At 43.7% G+C, this 22,240-nt stretch overlaps 1 protein-coding gene across 4 annotated transcripts in view; it reads right to left on the bottom strand.

Annotated features, from left to right (window-relative positions):
• Positions 1–2,546: 2,546 nt before the first annotated feature.
• The window catches only part of CACNA1C (calcium voltage-gated channel subunit alpha1 C), a 790,825-nt gene continuing 771,131 nt past the window's right edge, over positions 2,547–22,240 (bottom strand). For 2 of the 4 annotated variants that reach the window (XM_019515545.1, XM_019515547.1), the window contains 8 exons: positions 20,867–20,994; positions 18,936–19,070; positions 17,788–18,140; positions 14,981–15,109; positions 14,364–14,473; positions 13,515–13,618; positions 10,912–11,235; positions 2,547–10,624 (listed from right to left, as the gene is read on the bottom strand). In XM_019515545.1, the coding sequence (XP_019371090.1) occupies positions 10,328–10,624; positions 10,912–11,235; positions 13,515–13,618; positions 14,364–14,473; positions 14,981–15,109; positions 17,788–18,140; positions 18,936–19,070; positions 20,867–20,994 (1,580 nt within the window). In that variant the 3' untranslated portion in view covers positions 2,547–10,327. Of the gene's footprint in view, positions 10,625–10,911; positions 11,236–13,514; positions 13,619–14,363; positions 14,474–14,980; positions 15,110–16,507; positions 16,535–17,787; positions 18,141–18,935; positions 19,071–20,866; positions 20,995–22,240 lie in introns of all 4 variants that reach the window. The other 2 variants (XM_019515544.1, XM_019515546.1) reach the window with 2 other exon arrangements.

Raw genomic sequence — 22,240 nt, 5'->3', positions numbered from 1 at the left:
GGGGGGGAGGGCGGGGCTCGGCGGGGAAAGGGCGGGACCTACTTGCACCTGGGAGGAAGGGCGGGGCCCGTGACATAAGGGACAGGGGCGGGGCCTGCTCGTAATGGGCGGGTGGGAGGTGCCTTACTCGGTTTGCTCTGCGCGTGCGTGTCTCGTGCCAGAGCTGCCCGTGGCCCGGGTGGTGGCATGTGCTGGCCGGTGTATGATAATGACCGTAGTTGTACGGTCAGCAATAGAAAAAGTGCTCAGAATGTGCGCTAATTCATTCCCGGGGCCGGGGCCGGCCTCTAACGGCCAACGGCTCCCGCGCACGTGCGACCGGCGGCGCGCGGCTCATGGCCGTTCCCCGTTCTCCCTTGGGGCTGGCAGACTAGGGGGCAATGGTCTTGAGTTGCCGCAAGACAGGCTAGGGTAGATGTCAGAAAAACTTTCTCACGAGGAGAGTCGGGAAGTACTGGGACAGGTTAGCCAGAGAGGTTGTGGGATCTCCATCCTTGGGTTTTAAGACCAGGTAGATAAAGCCTTGGCTGGCATGATCTAGCTGGGACGGCTCTGCTTTGAGCAGGGGGTTGGACTAGATGACCTCCTGAGGTCCTTCCCAACCCTCATTTGCTGCGATTCCCTGGAGGATGTTGGCTTTCCACTCAGCACAATCTTCCCAACCTGCCAGGCCTGCCTGCCAGATCTGGCCACGAAGCCAGGAAGACTGAAGAGAGCAGGAAAGAGCCCACACGATGCAAGCCCAACAGACCTGTTTGTTTTGCTGTTTGCTCTGGACCAGGATAATACATTGCCTATCGGAGTCCCTCCGAGCGGAAAGCAGGGTCTTGCTTTTCAACACTGCTAATGTCATTCCTGGCCTGCCACTGGCCTTGTCCTGGAGTCTTCTGATGGTGGCTGTGGAGTGGTGGGCACTAGCACATCCACTTCTTGCATCTGGTTTCACCCTGCAGGTTTCTGCGTCGCATTCCTGATGGGGGAAGGACAGGCTTGTGGCTCAAGCACGGGGACTAAAATGTCAGGCCCAGGCCTTATACTAAGGGCGCAGCTACAGTGAGCTATGTCACTGTACAGCACACTACACTGATGTAGCAATCACGCGGGTCTACACATGGTTGGCAGCTATGTTGCTGTAGCAGGATGCTCCCCTGGTATAGCGTGCTGCTGCTACAGTGATGTAACAGCAAAATCTAACCATGCGCTATGCGCATGGTACAGTAAACTGCACCATACTTTAGTACTTCCAAAAGGACTTAAGCACAGCACTGTAGCAATGTTGCCATACAGCAACATGTAGACACAGCCTAATGGATCACTAACTTCACGTATGACCAGCGGAGTCATTACTCCTCTGGGCCCTGCCAACAAACGGTGACAGAGGTGTTGTGAAGCTGAACACATTAATGTTTATAAGATGCTTCTAATTCCACAATGGGAAGACGGCACAAAAGTGCAAATTAATATATTATATTTCCCAGAGCAGGGAGTAACTCTCAGTGGCTCTGTGTAAGTTTTTTTATTTGATTCTGATGCACTGTATTTGAACCGTCCCTCACAGGTTTCACGTTTGAGTTTTAGGGCTACATGAATTCATCCTTGAACTGAAATGCATTCAGCCTCGGTTTTGTAGCAAAACTGCCTACCTGATATGCCTTCTGCAAAACAACGTAACCTGGCTCAACTGAGCTCAAAATGAGGCCCCAATTAGTGAATTTTTTCACAAATCTGGGCTGAATGCTAGGTTTGCAATGAAATCTGAAATTAAACTGGTTTCTCCTTATTTTTTAGTGAACGTTTCTAGCTGAAGGCCAGTTTTATGACTCTTGATTTCAGAATATTTCATTTTCTAATGCCAATGGTGAATTTAGGCTCAAGTCCTTTCCTAGTCCTCACAGCTTCATTCTGCAATGTAATACCACTAGTGACTATGGCTTGTACCAGATAAGGGGCAGTTTTTAAGCAGTATAAGCAGAATCACTGATTTTCTTTGGAGAAGAATTTTCCAACTTTGTAATACAGTGCTTCTAATTACACCATGGTTTATAATATTGTGATTGTAATTACAGTGCTATTCCACAGGAATTACAACAGGATTGCATGACGGTTATGCCTTTTGATAGCACAAATTATATAACTGTAACAATATATAATTGGATTATTTATCGTTACCCCATTAGTTTCATGCTTAATGTTCAATAATTCTATCTTTTTGATACATACACCTAGTGCAAAATCCTATAGCCAGAATATGAATTACAGTGGTCACCCTTTATAGTCATTTTTAAAACCATAATTGGGTTGCAGTTACTTTAATTACCTTCTTATAAAGTGTAACTGGAGTTTCTAGGTTAATGTTTAGCAGGATAGCCTGTCAGCATTTAGGACTCAGTTCTGCAAACCTTTAGACATGTGAAAAATGCCATTATCTTCAAAGGGACCATTCTTGTGAATAAGGGTGATAAGAACCTGTTATTTTTTAGCCACTGGTGAGTTAAGCGGAGGGGTATGAGAAGAGATATGATAACATTTACAATATTGCACAAATCTAGACATTGTTTAGAAATTTATTAGCAATTTTTAAAATAACATCATTCCTTAGATAAAAATGCAATCTTACAGGAATATACATTTGTCCCACACCAACATGACCCTCTAGCTCACTTGTGGGCCACTCTGACTTCCTTGTGTTGATTTTAAAACGTGCGAGAGGGCAAGACAGACTCTGGCACCGATGACAGGCTTACATTACAGTTACAAACTGTACAGCATTATTTACAACAGCGTTTCTGTGGTTTCATGAAAACTGGGTATAAAATTGTGAGATGTGATGAACTGGGATGGGGGGAAGGGCTTGGGTGAAGATGCTCTGGGAAAGGTTGAGGAGGGAAGTATGCGAGAGGAGGTTTATCTCTGGACTGTTATACTTAGGAGAGTTCATTTCACAGCTCTGAGCAATTCAAATGAAGGCAAAACACGTACATTTATCAACATGTGTAGTTAATGGTCAGAGCAGGAAATGAGGTTCAAAGGCTCTGAACCTGAGAGGTGCTGAACCACATCTTCCCTCAAGTCAATGGGGAGGTGCAGGCCATAGTACCTTGCAAGATCAGATCCCCATTAAATAGAAATTGGCAAGGAAATACCCACTCCTTCCTTGTAAAGTCCTGGTCCTGTAGTTCTTAATTACTGAAGTCACTGGCTGTTTAGCTTAAGTCCTGCAGGATCAGAATGTAAGTGACGTTGTCTCCTCCAGTCAGAATTCATCCAAAGTGGCTTCTTCCTTGACTTACCACGTGTCAGTCCTTTGGAGGGAGACTCCCTCATTTTTAAATTTGTTTTTAAGGCAGTGTTAAAAGTTTCTCTCTTTCATGATGCAGCATTTGCTATGTGTTTCGGTGAGATATTGAAAATCTGACTGCTAGTCACTTGAAAGCTTCTCCTTTTCAAGCTATCACAGTGGGACACTCCTGCATCTGTCTTTCTGTCACTTCTTTGAGATATCATGGTGCTAAGGGCTTTTAGGGAACACGGAATAGTAGTCTAGAGCATTGGATACTGTATCTGCCTGATAAAAGAGCAGACAGACCAGGGAGCTTGGGATGCTGAGAACTTTACAGCATGTTTGGGACAGAGCTTGCATTTTTGTTTGGCTGGGCAAAATTTTGGGTAATGTGTCAGAGATGATTCAACTAATGGAGAGTTGGATCTTCAGTGAGTTGGTAAAAATGGATGCAGGCAGTGTTGTTTGGAAGGAGGGTGTTTGAAGGTTGGGAGTGAATCGGAGAATGAAGGCAGATTTGCTTTGGGCTGTGATGGGAGAATACCATCTTGGCCTTTGATGCAACCAGTCAGCCACTGGACCAACTGAAAGCAGTGGCTCAAGGGTGAGATGGACTTCAGGATAAGTGAGAATAGGCTGCTTGAGTGAGATGAAATAAAGAAGCTACTGTGTGGAAATGTGATGTTGTTATGGGCTACTGATTTTGCCTTCTGTTAATCACTGATCATGCTGAACCAGATGGATGCCTACATCCGTTTGTTTATTGATGATTCTCTTTTCAAGTAACCCTTTAGGTAGAACTGCTTACTTCTAAAGAGGGCCTGCTCTTTAGGCTCAAGATTCAGCAGTTAAGCAAAATCTTTATAAGGTGGGTTGGGGAAGGGTGACTGGATTTGGACAAGCAACTGAATAATAATATGGATAGAGATTTTCACTATCAGTATGATGCTAATAACCTTTGTTTGAATTTGGAACCCTGCCCATTTCCAGCACAGCACACCTCTCTGTTGTGCAGCTGTCCTTACCTGCTCCCATGCCAGGCCCATTGCAGCAGGGAGAAAATGCCAATTTTACTCTGAGATCTTCAGAAACAAAGTAGCTTCTGAGGGTAAGTCTCAGAACTGTACTCCTACTAAGAACTCTCTGATCCCTGGCCTTACCACATGGTAGTTTAACTATTTTACAAAATTAAATGAAAACCTATGCAGCAATAGCTTGTTCAAAATTGATATTGATCAGGCACCTTCGCAGAAGAAATTAAATGAAGAGAAATAAAAGTTCTGGGCCTGATGCTGCCCTCACTTATGGTTTATAGCAGTATAATCTCATTAGGTTCAAATGAATTAGTCTTGATGTGTTGCAGAACTAGTGAGAAAGGAACTGGGCCTTTGTTTGACAGGAACCATTGCTTTCTTTGTATACACTACAATCTGAATTTATCAAAACTTACTACTATGTGAAGTGGACTCAAGTCCACCTGACAGAGGCTATTTACTGTAAAGATCCCTTGATATTCAAGCTGCTTATACAGAGTGTGTCCCCCTGACATTCATAGTCGAGGCTGTGCATATGCATATATGCACTCTAGCTCACTGAAACACGTTGTGCATATATATATGCACAACGTGTTTCAGTGAGCCAGAGTGATGCAACCACATTTGGACACAGGTGAATATTATATTATATATGCACACAATACAGTATATATATAAAATACTTAGCTGTGTCCAAATGTGGCTCCATCACTGGCTCTCTGAATAGTTTTTCATCTGCATATAAGACGCAAAAGGCCTCCAAGTGCATATCAGAAGCCAGCTAGCAACCTGACTGGCTTGCAATTCTGTCACCTTGTAGGAATATGTCTGTGTGCAAACGCGCATACATTTCATACAGCAATCTGAAACTTTCAGTCAGAAAAGACACAGGAGCCTGGCTGAGACCCATACAACTGTTATATTGGCGTCAGTCTAAAGAAAGCAATGATACATTGCTTTGGAAATTATCAAGAAATGTAAAAAATGCATTTGCCCTTTTTTGTTGTTGTTGTCATAGTCATCGATGGGGCAGGGTTTTGAGTCAGAAAACAAAGCAGAAATAGATGCGATTCTGTACATGGTGCTCCATCAGCTGTCCTTCCAGACTGGGGTGCGGTGGGGCAGGGTAATAAAATGGGTTGGACCCCTTGCAGCAGCAGCAGCAGCAGCAGCAGCAGCAGCAGCATACATACATCCCACTGAAGAGGCAGATAATGCAGAAAAGGTCTGTGGATAAGGAAACTCCAGGTCTGGACCATTAGTTCTGCTTTTTCCATCATGTTAGTCACACAAAATAAGGAAGAAAAAAGAAATTCATCCAGTGTGACTGGCCTGGTACTTCCTGGAATACTGACTAGGAGTGATAGGGAAGAGGTGGTCATTTTGTAAGAAATGTCTTTAGTCTGCAGTGTACTCTTATCAAGCTGCAAATCAGACACCAATGACAAAGATAAGATAATTTTCTCTTTCTCTTTGCTTACACAAAACTCCTCAGCCATTAGTTTCTTTAAAGCTTCCATCCACAGCGTAGTGATTGTACCTAACATTCATACCAATACACAGGGAAAGGAAGGACACTTCAGGACCTAAACCTACCCTCACCCACTACCTTGTCCCAGACTCTGCCCCAGTGGAAGGAGGCAGTAGCTCTTTGCTCAGGCCACTGCAATTTGTATGTTGGTAGTACCTGAAATGGGATGCCACCCTCTATAGAAAATGAAACTTGCACAGCTGGCATCAGCAACCTTTGATTTGAGTCCCAACTCCACTCATTCTGAGCATCACCTTCATCTGCAACACCCTCTCTCCTCAAGAATTTAAATCAGTAGAAAGAAGAGGATTATTCAGTAGAGACCCAGGACTTCCCCTACTCTTTTCAGAGTCTGATCATGGAAGGTATAACAGTTTTCACAGAAAGACGTGGACAACATAAGCATCTTCCCCTAGCATGAGGCCAGCTACTAAGAGGTGATGTGAACTTACTGAGCATTCACAGTTCTCATTGACAGCAATAACGGCCTGTTCAGTGCAGTAGCCTGTTTTTCCAAAGTGATGAGCCACTCAGTTCCCAGTGGTGCGGATGAACTGAACTTTCCAGAAAATGAGAATGAGTTAGGGAGTTCTACCATCTGAATTCCCCTCTGAAATGGGTAACTAGGAACAGCACTACTTTGTCTTCCATAGTACCGGGCCTATGTTACCCCTCTGGAACATCTCAACACTAGAAAAGCCCTCACCAGGACTTGAGGTTTGATTCAGATTAGATAGGCATTCAGAAGTCAATCCTGAATCCTTACTCAGGTCATAAGCAAAACTCTTGCGGGACCAAATCCTCAGAAACTTGCTCTTTTTTTCAGCCAGGCTTTACTAGGACAAAATTCTTACTGAAGTCAATAAGGATCTGTTCCAGTAAAGATAGAGCAAAGTGGTCAGGATCTGAGGAAGGCAACCAACTTTCAGGAACCCTAGTCAAGGACACTCTACAGGCCTCTAGAACCAGAAGCAATTTACACCACTTTTGGTTCCAATTATTAGCTGCCTTAGTGCGGCACTGCAAGCAGTCTAATTAGCTCCATTAAGAGGCAGAGCTAATTAGTGCAGCCACATTTATACACACACTCAGAGCTAATTAGCTAGTGGTGCAGCCCTGGAGGAATATGGCTGTGCTGCTTCTGGTTCATGGTGTGGCCCATAGGTATTTCCTGACGTGGAAGCAGGATAGCCACATTCCTAGGGCACCCAACATTACTGTGATATGACCTCTCAGCAGACAGAGCAGGAAGCTGCCTGATGCTGATCTGCCTCCAATTTTTCAAGTATGGGATACAATCTGTTTCATGGATTCCCTAGGGTCACCAAGACACAGCCTTGAAATTTAGGACTGACCTAGAAAACTTAGGATGTTGGTCAGTGGGCTGATTAACTTCAGGATGTAGTTTTGCCTATGCAGGCCTTTAGCAAAGACTTGCAGATTTTGATCCTATGTTGTTATCTAAATTAATGCAAACTCTTTTGATAGCCAGGCTGGAAATCTCCTAACAAGAGGCCTTTTCTTGCAAGATATCCAGGACATTTTGAACTGCTGCCAATCAGTTTATAATACCACAGAGAATTTGATACTACCTAAAATATCCCTTTGACATTCTGTTTTCTGCTCTGTTATTTCTATTTTAGGTCCCCAGCACACAAGACCTGGAAACAGAGATATACATATTTAAAAAAACAAACCAAGAAAACATTTTCAAATTTCAGAAAAAGCTCAACTTAGCGGTTAAGGTTTGGTTCTTATTTTCCTGAGTCAGGTAATTTTTCTTACTCATTACTGATCTAAAAGTCTGAGATCCCATCTTGAAGAGAAAGCAAAACTTGTGGTAGTTTTAGATAGTTAGGATTCCAAATGACACAATTTCAAGTTACTTCAAATACAGAAACTGTTTCCAAGGAAAAAACTCAAGCAATGACATGAGACCTACAATTCCTTCCTGGTTTTACAACCTCTGTCGTTAGTAAGAAACAAATGCCAGGCAGAAGAGGGACAAAAAGAAGCTGACACAGGGCCATTGACTTCAGTGGAATTATGCCAGGTTGAATGTGGTGAGTCTGGGAACCTGACCCTTAAAATCAGGCATGGGGAGAATGATAAGATTACACACTGGAGTGCAACCTATGGGTTCATATCGCTCAGTGTCAATGCCTTGAGCTGAGAGTCTTCTTCTTTCATCTGGCTGATGTAGATACAGAACAGCTAAGGGTAATACTCAAGCAATTGTCCTGAATAACTATCCAGAATCTCTCCCCTCACTTATCCTGGGATATGAGTCAAGGCCAGAGTTACCTAGCTAAGCCTCTTTCATTTGCTAGTCTGGGTAACTGCTGTTGTTGATCAAAGGCTAGGGATTTAATGAAAGAAATGTGAAATCACATATTTTCCCCCTACTAGAGTTGCTGGTGCCAGCTGTTCCTAGAATACATCTACCAGATCAGCCTGGGTTTTGTGACCCTTTAGTGAGAAAAAGCATTGGAAGAAACAGCAAAAGGGAAGAGGATAAAGACTGGATAAAATGTCCTGGTCTCAGGAACAAAGATTCTCTACCATTAAATTCATCGTGCATGTTTAAGGGAATGAGGAAAAAAGGAAAGTGAACACAAGATATGCAAAATCAGTAACGTTCAACCTGTCAGTGGATTGCAGAATAGTTAGTTACACCAGGTACACTTTGTTCATTGTACAAATTAAAAAATAAAAAAAAAAATATTTAGTACCCCTTTCCCCAACCACACGTAGAAAAGCACTTAAAAGTTCAAAGGTAAAGCTTGGCACACTTCAAATACGAAATGATTTACTTTACATGCAGCAAAATATACAAGAAGTGATTTTAAAACAAACTTAATTCAATTCATTATATTCGCTTGGCACAATTGCAATTCATTTTAAAAAAATATTTGAAAAATACTGAAACTGACCTGAATTCAAGTATTACGGTTTCTTCAACAGAAACATTATCAATGCAATAAAACATCACACGGAATATATCGAAGCGTAACTCCTCCTCGTTTTGTTTTTTTTCCCCTTGAATTTTTCTATACAGTTTTAATGCCAACACAACTTACAATTGTATTTTAAAATTAATATTATTGCATTGTTTTTGCATATCTTGTGGAACAGAAAATGGAAAGAGTTACTGATTCCCCTTTCAAAAAGCAGAGACAGTGGTTTGTTTTTGCATTCAAATAGCCCCAGATACAGATCTCCTGCAGTTAAAACCAGGAAGTGGAGAACTGAACACACTTAACACGCACCCGCGCACACACACCTACACACGCACTCTCATTCAGTGTTGCTCATACACTCACAAATATACTTAGCACTAAAAAGAATTCAAATCAATCACTCAAATGTGCAAGACTATATCAAGTGCATTGCCTACTATCTTTAAATTATAAAACAACAACAAAAAAGGAGGTTTCCATTACTATCAAATAAAATTACAAATTCTTGGTGTACATAATGGTTGGTAAAACTCTTCTATCATTATACTTCTACCGAATTTCAATGGAGCAAAAATAGTTTAAATAATACAACATAATTAAACTAATTTAACATTTGCAAAGGTGAAAACAAAACAAAAGGTAGGTGATTACAAAACTTTGTAAACACTCCCTTCTCCCCTCGCCCTCCAAAAACAACAACAAAAAAACCCCTTAAAAATAAAAATTGCAACATGCTTTCAAGAAAATATCAAACTGCAAAAACAAGGAGAGATCTACATAAGCCCATCACCACCTCGCTAAGAAAAGAGCAGGTTGCCTCAGCTTTGCTAGACAGAGCTTGCTCCCTACTCTCCGACTGGTTGGCACAGCTGGCTGTCTGAGCTCTGATTGGTTGGCAGACATGATTGCCTGAGCTCTGATTGGCTGGCAGAGACCACTGCCTGGGAGTCTCCTCATTTTCTGTCAGCAAGGATCTGCAGTGTTGCCATCTGCCTCTCATGTCCCTAAGGCTTCTTCTGCTTCCTCCTCCCCAACAAGGTGCTGGAATCCACAGCAGAAGTCCACCATTCCTTTCCAAATTAAAAGGGCCTTGGCTTTATGGAGACGGTGAGGCTTATACAGAATATGTGCAAAATGATTTTTACAAGCAAAGTTGAAAGACACCCGTTTGATGCAGGGTCCTTTTGGCTAGGGCCATCAAGAGGAAGCTGCGATTCTCCTTCGCATTCAGGAAGCAGTTGTCGTTCCTTGTATGGGGACTGAAAAAAGAGGGAGCTGGCTCTCCTCCTCCTTCTCTTCCTCCTTCTCCTTCTCACTCTTTCTTCACGGACATATGCTGGGGTTGTATTCACTCCTGAAAAGCTCTCTTACACCACCCAACTCTGCGACTCGTCCCAACAGAAATGAATGAAGAACGCTGTTCCGGTTACTCCAGGTCACGAGAACAGTGAGGCACTTCTGAAACAAACCCATTAGGAACATTGAAACAAATAAAAAACCAGCATCGCTTCAGCCCTGGCAACTACAGGCTGCTGATATAAATCCTGCTGTCCTTGAGCTCCTCCTGACTTTTTCTACAATCCGGGTTTTGCACCTCTTCCTCTTCCTCTCCTGCACTGTCCTGCCCTGGGTCCCTGCAGTTAACAAAAGGCAAGAGGTTGCCATTGGGGCTCTGCTTGCTGTTACCATTGAGAATGTTGTCTGCTGCATTTTCCATCTCTTCTATCGTCATGTCACACGCATCTGCTAGCTCTTGGGTTGTGACCTCAATGAACTTTGGATCTTGAGCAAACTGCATCAGTCCTTCCGAAATCAAGACCTTCAAAAACAAGTGGGGATCCAGGGATAGGAGACAAAGATGAAAATTATTATTAGCATCATCAGCCATCTCATGCCACCACTGTATCAGCCCCTATCTGGCCACTTTTTTACTCCCTTTATTTGTATTCATGCCACCAATCAATTGCAGCTTGGAAATGGATACTTCTACTCACTGCACTGCCATCAGTAGTAGCACTGAGTATATCCTTATAAGGACTGTAAAGATGGCTCATTCTTAGTTGTTGCTGCAACTATTGGCACATCTTTGGGGCTTCAATGACTTACCGCTTCAACAAGGCTGCCAGCACTGCCGTGGAACTGCCTGCTGCTCCCTCCAGTTTGGCTGGGGACAGTGAGAGAGACCGGCCGGGTTCTTCTAGTGCTGCTGCAGCTGGCGCGGTCAGAGTACCAAGAGCTGCAGTGTATCGATGGGAAGCTACTATTGAGTTTCTCACTGGACTCTGCTCCATCAAGCCGCAAGGTTGGGATGGTCTGCTCTGGCCAGCCACGGCTACAGGGTGTGGCAGGGGGTGTGGCACACAACCGGGAGAACATGGTTGGGGAATGGCTTCTCTGGAGCAGGGGACTCAGACCCGCCACAGCTAGTGCCTGTAGGCAGAGAGAGAAAGTGTACAATATAACCCTGCTCCTAGAAGCACCACTTGAATGGCAAGGCAGGACAGAAACTGTACAAAGAGGGCTTGATGGGGCCTCAAGCTAACTGGAATGACTTCTAGGAAGAACAGCTATTGTTGATGCAACTGTAACTGTCTGCAAAATATGGACCCAGATACGGGTTTTGAATACTCCAAAGCTTAGGGGTGTTCAGATCTGCCAGTGTATTGATGTTTCCTGCTAATACATTTTATCAATTGAATCTCAAATGTTTTAGTTTGTTTTGGTAAAACATCCCCTATCAATACAACAGGTACAAGGGCAGACTGTAGTGATGCAAGCTTTCTCCACATAACCCTGCCACTAGGCCAGCCTGAGGAAGGCATGCCAGTTTCTGTGGTCAACAGTATACAAGAGCAGGAGGTGATGGACATCATGTCTGGCAGTTAATATCATTGTCACATCTCAGTTACCAGAACACTTTTCATAAAGAGTGAAGATTTTCAACAGCACAAGGGGCAGTTAGACACCCAACTCCTAATGACTTACAGTAGGTAACAGACACCTAACTGCAATCTAGCCTATGAAAATTTCCCCCTCTAGACCATCCTAAAATCATTGCTTTCCCAAGCAGACTGCAGTATAGTTCCTGCTTTCACGAGGAGGGAACAGGGTGCAGCGTTCGGAAGAACAACAGAGGCGATTCTAGAGCTCATTTTCAGGAATAGATTGCGTGCTGAAATATATAGCAGCCCCTGTTTCCGAACACTACAATATTGTCTCACATACCACACACTGCCAAATAAGTTACAAGCCTTGTTTTTTGGAAGGCAGAATGTAGGAAAAAAGGTTTTCTAGAGTTATGGCCAACTGTGTGACATACAGTTAGTCCCTCCTGGAAACATGGTATCCAGGAAGTGTGACATCCCAGGAGACAGTTTGGGTGAGGCACCAGGAACCTCCTGGTGGGGCAGGACAGCAACAAGATTATGCCCCAGACCCCTGCAAGGGCAGTAGCAAAACCATTACTTGTTTATTGTAAATAGTTCTTTAATAGGTTCTTCTAAATAAGAAGGTGTTGTTTCCACACTCCAAGCCTCATCAAGAAACTACACACTTCATGCAGTAGATCGTTTGCCCTAAGCCAGCACAACTACCGTTTCACACATAAGTTGCAATGCTCAGCCAATAGTGGCAGTGAGAGGTTTAACACTGCATGTCACCCCTGCTGAGTGGGGCTTTGCTGAACATCCAAAGGGAAATTAACCAATACTAACAATAGGTGTTACAAATCTTAATGACACCCATTGAAATTTAACAACAACCAGTATTATGTGGTCTGTATTCTGACAGTGGAGCTTTTTTGTATCAGCATCATTTACGTAAGAGAGACTTTATGTGGTGGAATAATGGATAGCTTTCTGTCCAAGTAATACACATTCCTGACACACACAAATAGGAAGGATGTTCTTCCACAGTACAGCCTTCTACAAGTCCTTTTTGCATTGGTTTCTTCATCTGTTTGTATATTATATATCTGTGAGTTAGCCTGAGAGTTCCATGATATAGCAAACTTTTACTTTTAGGCATCACATACACTAACATGGTTGTATAGTTCATAATGTAGACTGTAATACAGAAGAGACTAAAGGGAATGTGAAGAATTTCAAGTCTGGCAATACTGTATGCAAGCTGTTTCTGTGATAGTTAATATATTGCAGTGACAGACAAGGAGAAGCAATTTATCACCAAACTAAAAGGCCCAATTCTGACTTTGACACCTGATTAATTATCCAGGAATATCCAAGTAGAAAGCACCTGCTATATTGCTGAAGGCACCTGCACAGGGTTTTAAGAAATAGATCAATTACATACAATTGGTTTATTTTTAAAAGATGATTAATTACAGTGACTGATTACTTTTTATTAATATAGAGATAGACCCTGCACATTTTAATTATGCAAATAGTTTATCAGAGTCAATGTATTAGAGTTGAATGTGGGTAGTTATTTTTGTCTTTATTTTTGTTTGATTATTATGTGCTAGGAGATGTTGGTAAACCAGGAGAGTGTATTCCTGCAACTTTGTTCTGTGAGTTATGGGAGTCCTGGAATCAAGAGCTGGCATGAGGAATATAGTCATGCCTTTGGCATTGGTGAAAAAGAGTTCTGGGCAGCCTCCAAATGGTTGGCTCATGATGCCACTGGGAAGTGTGACAGATGGTAAATATCTAGCAGTGCTGGGGCACATCTGCTTAGTAATCAAAGCTTACCTGATGATGTACGAGATGCAAGGGCAGAACTGTCTTCTGTGAGACATCTACACCTTGGTTCTTCTGTCTCTTCAGACACTCCAAATGAAATGATGCTCTTCGACCTGCAATGTCAATTGCATGGAACTGTCACCATCTTTCAGAGACACAGTGAACAAATTGAGTGGCTGGTGCAGGGGTGGAGAGATTTAAGGTTATGCCAACCACTGCAGATGGCAGTGGGGGAAGGTAGAGGAGGGGAAGGAACGTGTTACCTGCTTAGGCTACTGTTGCCACTGCTGCTGCTGTAGCAGTATCAGCTCTGGCAGCAACAGCCCCAGAGCTGGGCTTCCTGGAAGCTGACCCTGGTGCCTTGTTTGCTCCATGTCCCCAGACATGTACACTGAGTGCAGGGCTGTGCCTGCTCTGGCAAAGGCTCCTGGGGGGTGGGGGGAACCATGCCACTTGCCCAACTTACTCCCTGCCTTTCCAGACAGGTGGGGGATATTTTTGTGGCGCCCGGGGCTGGTGCCCTGTTTGCCCCACCCCAGGTACACTACTGTCATCCCTTACACAACAGGGATTCTGATTTGAGACTGCCATCAGTATAATCTCTTGGGGCTGAATGGAAGGGGAGGGAATCCCCATTTTAACTCCTGTCCACTTTATCTTGACACTATACAACTTGCTACAGCAACTGTACTTGCAAAGAGTTGTCAGGTACTATGAACCATGACCAACAACCATTTTTCAGGGAAGCAAAGGACACACAAAGTCTAGGGATCACACAGTGGAGAAGTCTCCAGGACGATGTGAGAAATCAGTTAAGGCATGACTAAATATTCCATGAACATCATGATGGAATATTACCTAATGATGAGGAGCAAAGAAATCCCCTCCTTGGAGACTGCCTGGTGTCCTCCCCTTTGTTATTTTCCGGTGGCGTCAGCTGTCTGTTTTCATCATCTTGGTATGAGAGCCTGAAATGATAATCACTGACAGCCTGAAACTGCAGGGCACCATAGTGGATGAGTAGGGAAGGGCAACACTGTTGTGCAGGAGATGGGGGCAAAGGAAGATCATTTTATTTATGAAGAAGGGATGTAATTAGCTAGCTAGCTCATTAAATCTAAGTGGTTTGAAGATAGCATCCAAGTCTGTGGGACAGAGAAAATCTGAGAACATTAGACACCAGTAATGGATGGTGGAGACAGCCCTAGCAGCAAAGTCAATGAAGGAAGAAGTAGAGAGGAAAAGGTGTGTCAGCCTTAGAAAAAAGATTCCTTTGCTGCTACTGTTTTTCTAGGTTAAAAGACATTTTCCATGCTCAGCTGTATAGACTGCCAGTATTCTCTCTGCACATCTTTCTTTTAATTAGCCATCTTCCTATCTCATTTCCTAAATTGATCTGATGGAGTGCCTTTAAAGAAAAATACCAAGCAACCCTAAATCCCCAAGTCCTGTGGTTACAATGTTGCAAAGCTCACATTTCAGTAGAGATCAGGCTTGGCTCACTGCAGTATTCAACATCTTCATTCAAATTTTCATCATAAGTCTCATCCTGAGACACTTCCTCTTGGCAAACGATTGCCAGCTGGCTGTCTCTGGAACCGGAGCTAATGAGCAAAAGAGGCAAGTCAGGATGTGGAGGTGGTAAAGAAAACCTGCTACTGAGACAAGAGTGACAGGGCTCCATCTGTCTCAATTTATTCTATTGACCCAGTACAGAGACATCATACAAAATCAATGATCGAAGAGACAGAGCAACAGTTCTTAAATATAAGTGATTCTTTGTGGTGTCTTCCCTTACTGGGAGCATCTTAAATCATAGCACTGAGACTTCATTGTGATGTATATAACTATGTTCATTACTGATCAGGCCTGTACTGCATGAGCAATTACACAACACTGACTAAATTCCTGAATTTCTGCCCATGTCCTGGGCTTAGCCTAAAACCTAGAATAGATTTTTTGCGATAGAAAGAGACAACCTCTTCTGTGAACAGACCCAAAGTCCTGGTTAAGAATTCTGAAGGATCATCTCCTTGACACTATATTGCCCCGCTCAGCTCTGATGTATTTAGTCTCTTTCTCCTACATTCCTTTCCCTATGCCATCTCTTTCCCTCTGCTCCTTTTTTGTTCTTTCTCCTCACTATCTTTGCTATAATTGGTCACTTTTCTCCCATGACATGTACAGATAACTCCCCTGTGTTCAGTAGCCACTATACAGATTCTGCAATGGGTAGAGCCCTTAAGTTCTCTCTTTACTACAGTTTCCTGCTTTCTGCTATTTTACTGTACTTTGAGTGTGCAAGCAGCAGAGTGAAAATGAGAGACACTGAATTTTTGAAAGGCTAACATGGAAAGAACAGAGATCTGGACAGCAGTCACTTTTACTCTCTTACCAGCGCTCTCAGAACAGAGCATGGCACAGAAGTCCCATGCAAGCAAGAGAGAGGAAGACAAATATGGTTGTTTGCTCATGTGGTTCAAAAGCCTGGGGGAGTGGAGGAATGTGAATATGTATATCATGGTATGGGTGAGGTGAGAAGAAATCCAAGGAAGAACGTTCAAATGATTTTGCTGTCAGTGACAGGCAACTGCAGCTGTAAAGGTGTTAGGGAGGAGACCCAAGATTCACCAGCTCCTTCACCAGCACACACAGCAATGTCATAACTAAACCCTTCAGCGTTTTGGTAACAACAGGTTGGAGTGGACTTCACACAGTGACTGGAGAATGACTATGGTCAGGTCTGTGATCACATGGAGATAGAGGTGAAAAGTCCATGTGAACCCACTGAGAAATCCAAGTATTTCAGTTTCCACATAACTGTCTATCAGCATGGGAAAACCTTTTGAAAGCATCAGCAAGAGCATTACCTCTTCTTTCATCCCTGTTGACACTAGAAGGAAGGGCTTAGATTCAACACTAATGGGGATTTGGACCTTAACTTCAACAGGAGTTGAAGTCTTATATCTGGACAGCATTAAAGCATGAAAGAAAACACCTACCGTCCCGATGTTTCATAGTAATGTGTCCTAGTACACCAAGGAAGCAAGGGGGGGAAGAGAAGACCAAGTTAGGAATGCAACATACACACAAGTATGGAAGAGACAAGGATGAAAACAAATGACCGTGGAATTCCTTTGGCTTCCAGCAAGAAGTTTGAGAAATGAAAGTCACTGGATTCTTATTAAAGTACAGGAACACATTTAACACTGTCATCTTATTATTTGCCTCTCTTTCCCCCTAGAACAGTGTTCCTCCATTTTTTCAGATTAAAATTGCCTTATTCAAAGTAAAAACAAAACTCACAACCCACTCCTTACATTAGCTATAAGTGAGAAAAATGTTATGTACAATAACAGTACATGTAATATATTATTTGTGTGTCAGTACTGGTTTCCAGGATTGACAGAGATTATCTGACCCTGCAGAATAAGACTGTAGGCAGAACGCAAGATTTTCTTGGCTTTACATTGTAATAAACTTTTTCAAGGCCTCACATCTTCCCCGACTGCATTCTATGAGCCCCTTGGAGGACATGACCCACTGACAGAAAGACACTGATCTAGGTTTTTTCTGTGAGCTTCTTCTTGTGTTCTCATGTATGAACTGTATTTCTTCATTCTTTCTCTAATTCATTAGTGGTAAGTTAAAACACCTTGCTGCAGGTGCAGTTCTCTCCAGATCCTGTGAGTACAGTTGCATGATAAAGCCTGGAAAGTCAAAGGTGTTGATCAAAGGTGGTGCTAAATCCTCCTGCTTCCTAAGGGATGAATGTGGTATTTCTGCAGCATGGCTAGCTTGTGCGCCCAGATGAACCCCAGAGCATATTTTAGATCTTGTGCAGAACAGTATCTTGTTTAGCATCTCGAACCCTTGGTTCTTGACCTTTTTGTTTTGTGTTTTTGGTTGAATACCACTTTTTAAGTTAAGGCACGCTCTGCTGATTACAAGCCCAGGATAAAAAAGACACCTTGTGAGATTACAATCATATTCTATCCCTTCAAGTAATCTAAGATATATTGTAAAGTTGTTCTCCAGTTTTTCCTTCTCCTCCCTTTCCTCCATTAATATTTCCCTTTTATGCTTTCAAGCATCTTCCTCTCACATACCCTCAGGAAGTTTGCCTCATTACCCAAAGGGTACATCTAACCAAGTTTGAGAAACAGTGCTGTAGATTGTGGGAGAATGATGAAACAGCATCTGAGTAGACAGTATTATTGTTTTTTTTAACATATGTCTGGGCTTCATTAGCCCAACAGACCATCCCTTCTTTGAAGCTTACCTTTTGGAGCCAAGTTTCCAAGGGGCCTCCTGCACACGTATGGTGGGTGACAAGGGAGTGCCATGTCCCTCTACTGTGCTGACAGTGCTTGGAAAATTGGGTGGGCTTGGGAAGCGGCACAAGGCAGTGTTGTTGGCATTGTTGATGTTGGCATTAGAACCTGAAGAAGAGTAGCTGCTAGGAGTAAAGGTGGAATCCACTAGCTTCTCATGGGATGGGGACTCAGTATCTCCCTGGTTGTTGCCAGATTTATTGATGTGCAAAGGGCGCTGGGTAGTGAATGTCTGGGGGAAGGTGCTCCTGCCATCACTTTGGTAGTAGCTGACATGGTTTCCGAACAAGCCACCAGCCCTCTGTTTGTAAAAAAGAAGATATATTCCCTTGGTAAGTGAGAAGATGTACAAACAAGGGCATTTCTCCCGTGTGACATTAGCAGAATGGCCAGTATGGGCCCACTATATCAAGCTGTACAAGCAAACCACTTCTTTGTCAGGAAATGCCCCAAGCATGTGGGCTTTTCTGACAGGACACTGAGGTGGGACAGGGTGGAGTCTCGTGCTAAGATATAGAGGCTGGGTCCAGAATACAGAGGTCCCTGAGTGGTGAAAAGGCATCTTTCACCTCTCTACCATTATTGTGTTGATTGGCATCTAGGTGGGATGAAGAATCTGGGCTATAGTTTTCAGTTCCAGACAGCAGAGTACCACAGAGATTGAAAAGAATTCCAGATAAAGCAACTAATATAATCACCCAATTAGAGGGTCTGGTGAGGAACTGAGAGCCAATTATCTCAATCTTAGCTTAGCTAAAACATGACAGATGAGATATATAATAACTTTTTGTAAGCATTTGAAGGGTGCAGAAACCATGGAGGGAGAAGAAATGATGCCCAAAGGCCATAACTAGAAATCATGGGATGAAACTAAGGAGAAAAAATGGTTGATTGTCCAGGAAAATTTTCTACCCTGAGAAAAATTTCCATTGAGAAAAAATGGAGTGAAATTTGTGTAAAGTTCTCAGGATTTGGTTCTCTGATTTTACTGAGATCTGCCTGTACACTGTCCATCTCTGATCTCTAAAACAGACACAGACATTGTAAGCAAAGAACTATACAGCAGGCAAAGAAGAGTCCCAGGAGCAGCACCTACCCTAAAGATATCATCTTCAGAAGCAGCAGAGACAGCTTCTTTCATGGCCTTGTCTAGTTCCTCTTCAGCTGTCAGGTCCCCTGAGATAGCCCGTCGGATCTCTGGCCCAATGTCATGCAGTGTGCGCAGACCAGCCTGGAAAACAGTACAGTGCAGTGCAGTGTTGTCATGTAGTGAGGGAAGGAATAAAAAAGTACCACTTCACATTACATCCAGTGCTTTTCTCTGACTGTTTTGTTAAATTAAGCCAGTGTCAATGTCCTTCTGTAGGTCAGTAAGTACTGTTATCTTAGAGACTAGCGAATTGCCCATCAAGAATGACTGGGAGAGGTGAGGGGAGGGGGGGTGGGAGGCGCACGGGGACAGAGTGCTGCCACCCACCACCCTGCACTGCTGCTGCTCTGCATCCAGCCCCATGCCAGCCACCCCTCTTCCCCCCCAACTCCGTGCCTGGCCCTGCGCCATACCCCTGCACTCTGCGTCCACCTGGCCCGCTCTGCCGGGGTGGAGCCCCCTCCCCACACCACCGCTGCCTCCCAGGAGCGGAGGAGGGGAAGCTTGCCCCACCGTCTCCTCCGTCTCCCTCCACCAGCTCCTTATGCTGCCACTGGCTCCAAGGAGCAGGGCTGGGGGTGGGGGGCAAGGCCAGCACCACTGGCCTCACACCCCCACTTTGTTGCTGCTGTCTGTCTCTGCAGAGCACTCTGACTGGTTGTTTACAGACAACTAATCAGAGTACTCCAAGAGTGTTATGGACAGACAGACAGATGGACTAAGCCCTTTATCATATTAGAATGGAGAAACTAACACAACAAAGAGGTTAGGTAACTTGTCCAAGGTGACATACCAAATTTCTGGCAGAACTGGCAAGAGAATTTAGGAGTCATTTCAGTTCTTTGCTGTAACTAGCCCAGCACATGCACATAAGCTTAATGATTTAAACTTAGCTCCTAAATTCATATTTAAGCACACTAATAAAAGTGCACCTTTTCAGAAATGCTGAGAATCCACTACTCTAACTGAAGTCAGTAGTACCTCAGATATTCAGCACCTTTGAAAAATCAGGCCACTCATATCATTGCTTAAATATGGATTTGAGCACCACATTTTTTGGTGCTCAGGTTTGAGAATTTTGGTGAGAAACTGTATCAGGCTTTTGCCAAACCTTACTGACTAGAATGCGTTTCCATCAGGTCTGGCCTAGAAGATGGGAAAGCTGTCATAATGCTAGTGCTGAGCACCTGGAACCTACTCAGACTGCCCTACAGCTGGCAGGGCACATTGTTTTTGCTTTGACTCCAGTCTCACACATTTTCCTCACTTTCTCACAATTTCAGAAGTAGATAGAGCAGAGGATTCCCTGTTTGAGATCAGCAGAATGTTCTCATTTTTTCATATGACCCAGCTGTCCAGAAGGTAAATCAGTAGCAGAGCCATAAGCAGATCCCAGGTCTCAGGATTCACAATCTGCTACCTTATGCACTGGATCATGATGCCTCCTACTTCCTAACTGCTGCTGCATGTTGGCCCAATAGCTTCCCTGATATATCCCTAGTGGGATTCTCCTCAAAGCGTTTGGTGATGAACATAATAAGGGTATTGATCCTTCTTTTACTTGGTTTCAGCCAACCAAAGTAACCTGTCATCTGCCAAGTATTACCAAAAGATTTTTAAATTGTGAGCATAATTCACTCACTGACATATTTACTTGCAGGAGTTGATATGGCTATCCACAGTAAGCAGACCCTCTCATCTAACAGCAAATGCTCAGTACACATATCAAAATGGGTACCACTGGGTAGGAAGGAGACATGGTTTATTATCCTTGTCTGTAACAAGATTGAAGCACTGTACAAAGTTATTAATCCACAGATCTATTTCCCAGTCTTAGCTCAACCCATGCGTGTGTCCATATCTTGTCCCACACTCACCTGCAGGGAGAGAGCATTCCTCTGTGAAGGTTTGCCAACGAGGCCCTGTTCTTTGCGTTTCTTGAATTTCCGGAAATATTCTTGGATCAGGAAAGTGGCATAAAACTTCCCAACAGTCACCTCGTCATCTGAATGGGGAATATTTCCAAAAGCAAGCAAACAGCCCAGTTGAGACAAGATATTCACTACTGCAAGATCCACAGTCTTGCAGTTCAAAGAAGCAGGAACCATGGAGAAAGGGAAACATCTGCTCCTAGTGCATTGGTATATCAGGTTGAAGAACCATGTATTGGTATACAGGGTTTTAGAGGTTCTTTGGGGGAAGAGGTATCTTTCTCCTCTTAGCATAGATTAGTTATAGTGGTAGAACACTTATTACTGCAGTGCCACCCAATGTCTTACCATGTTATAGAGAAGCGGTTCCTGCTTTCGTCACATGCCCCAGTTTACTAGATAGGGCCTCAGTGTCCTGGTAAGCTCCCGCTGGGAGATTAGTACCTGGTCTGACCAGTGGAACCTGGACTGCTTCAAACCAAGGGACAAATCATATGGGTCCTACCGTCCCCTTAGTCAGCTTACTTCCTCATTGAAGTCAATGCCTCAATTCCTCATTCTTTTTTTATTTAGTCACAACCCACCTAGATTCACTAGCAGTTTCTTGGGGTTTGGTCCACAGAGTTCAATAAAAACAAGAGCTAAACATAGGCTTGAGGATTTTTCCTTGAATACCATCTCCTCCCTGCTACTCTGGTCTGCAGCTTACACAGCTGCATGGGGATCAGCAAAGGTGCTGCACTGGTGACCAACATGATGTCTCATTGTTAAGACGGAGTCAATGTTTAGAAACTGTCAGTGAGTCTAGAGTAAGCTATGTGAGTGCTGGAGAGAAACAGCTGGTACTGCAAGAAGGTCAGGCATAGGGGAGAATATGCAGTAGAAAATGGAGGGAAATGGAAAAGGACAAAGGTCATGTCATGGACAAAGTCACTGCGTGTACTCCAAAAATGTGGGGGAGCCAGTACCATAGGAAGGGCAATGCCAGCAGTGGATTTGAACCAGGCACCTTCACATGGAGGGGGCAGGGGGGTGAGGGCACCAAATCAAATGGAAGCAATGTTCAATAATAGCGTGTAGGGGCATGCTCTTCACATGACCTGGACTAGGTGCCAAAATGCCTGGGAGTGGCTCTGAGGGTGGCTAAGGCTCTGGGGGTGGCTATAGCTGAGATGCTGGCCCGCCACATCTGCCTGGATCTCACAGGGATACTAATTAAAAAGACCAGGCTTAGAAATGCACAGAAAGGCCACGAGCACCAAAGAAAAATTCTGCTCTCCACACATCATTGGAGAACTGTCCATTTAGGGCCTGGACAGA

Source organism: Gavialis gangeticus, unplaced genomic scaffold (genome assembly GCF_001723915.1).
Source record: "Gavialis gangeticus isolate Ggan-Ray unplaced genomic scaffold, GavGan_comp1, whole genome shotgun sequence".
Classification (NCBI taxonomy): domain Eukaryota; kingdom Metazoa; phylum Chordata; order Crocodylia; family Gavialidae; genus Gavialis; species Gavialis gangeticus.
This window is presented reverse-complemented; position numbering and strand designations above follow the sequence as displayed.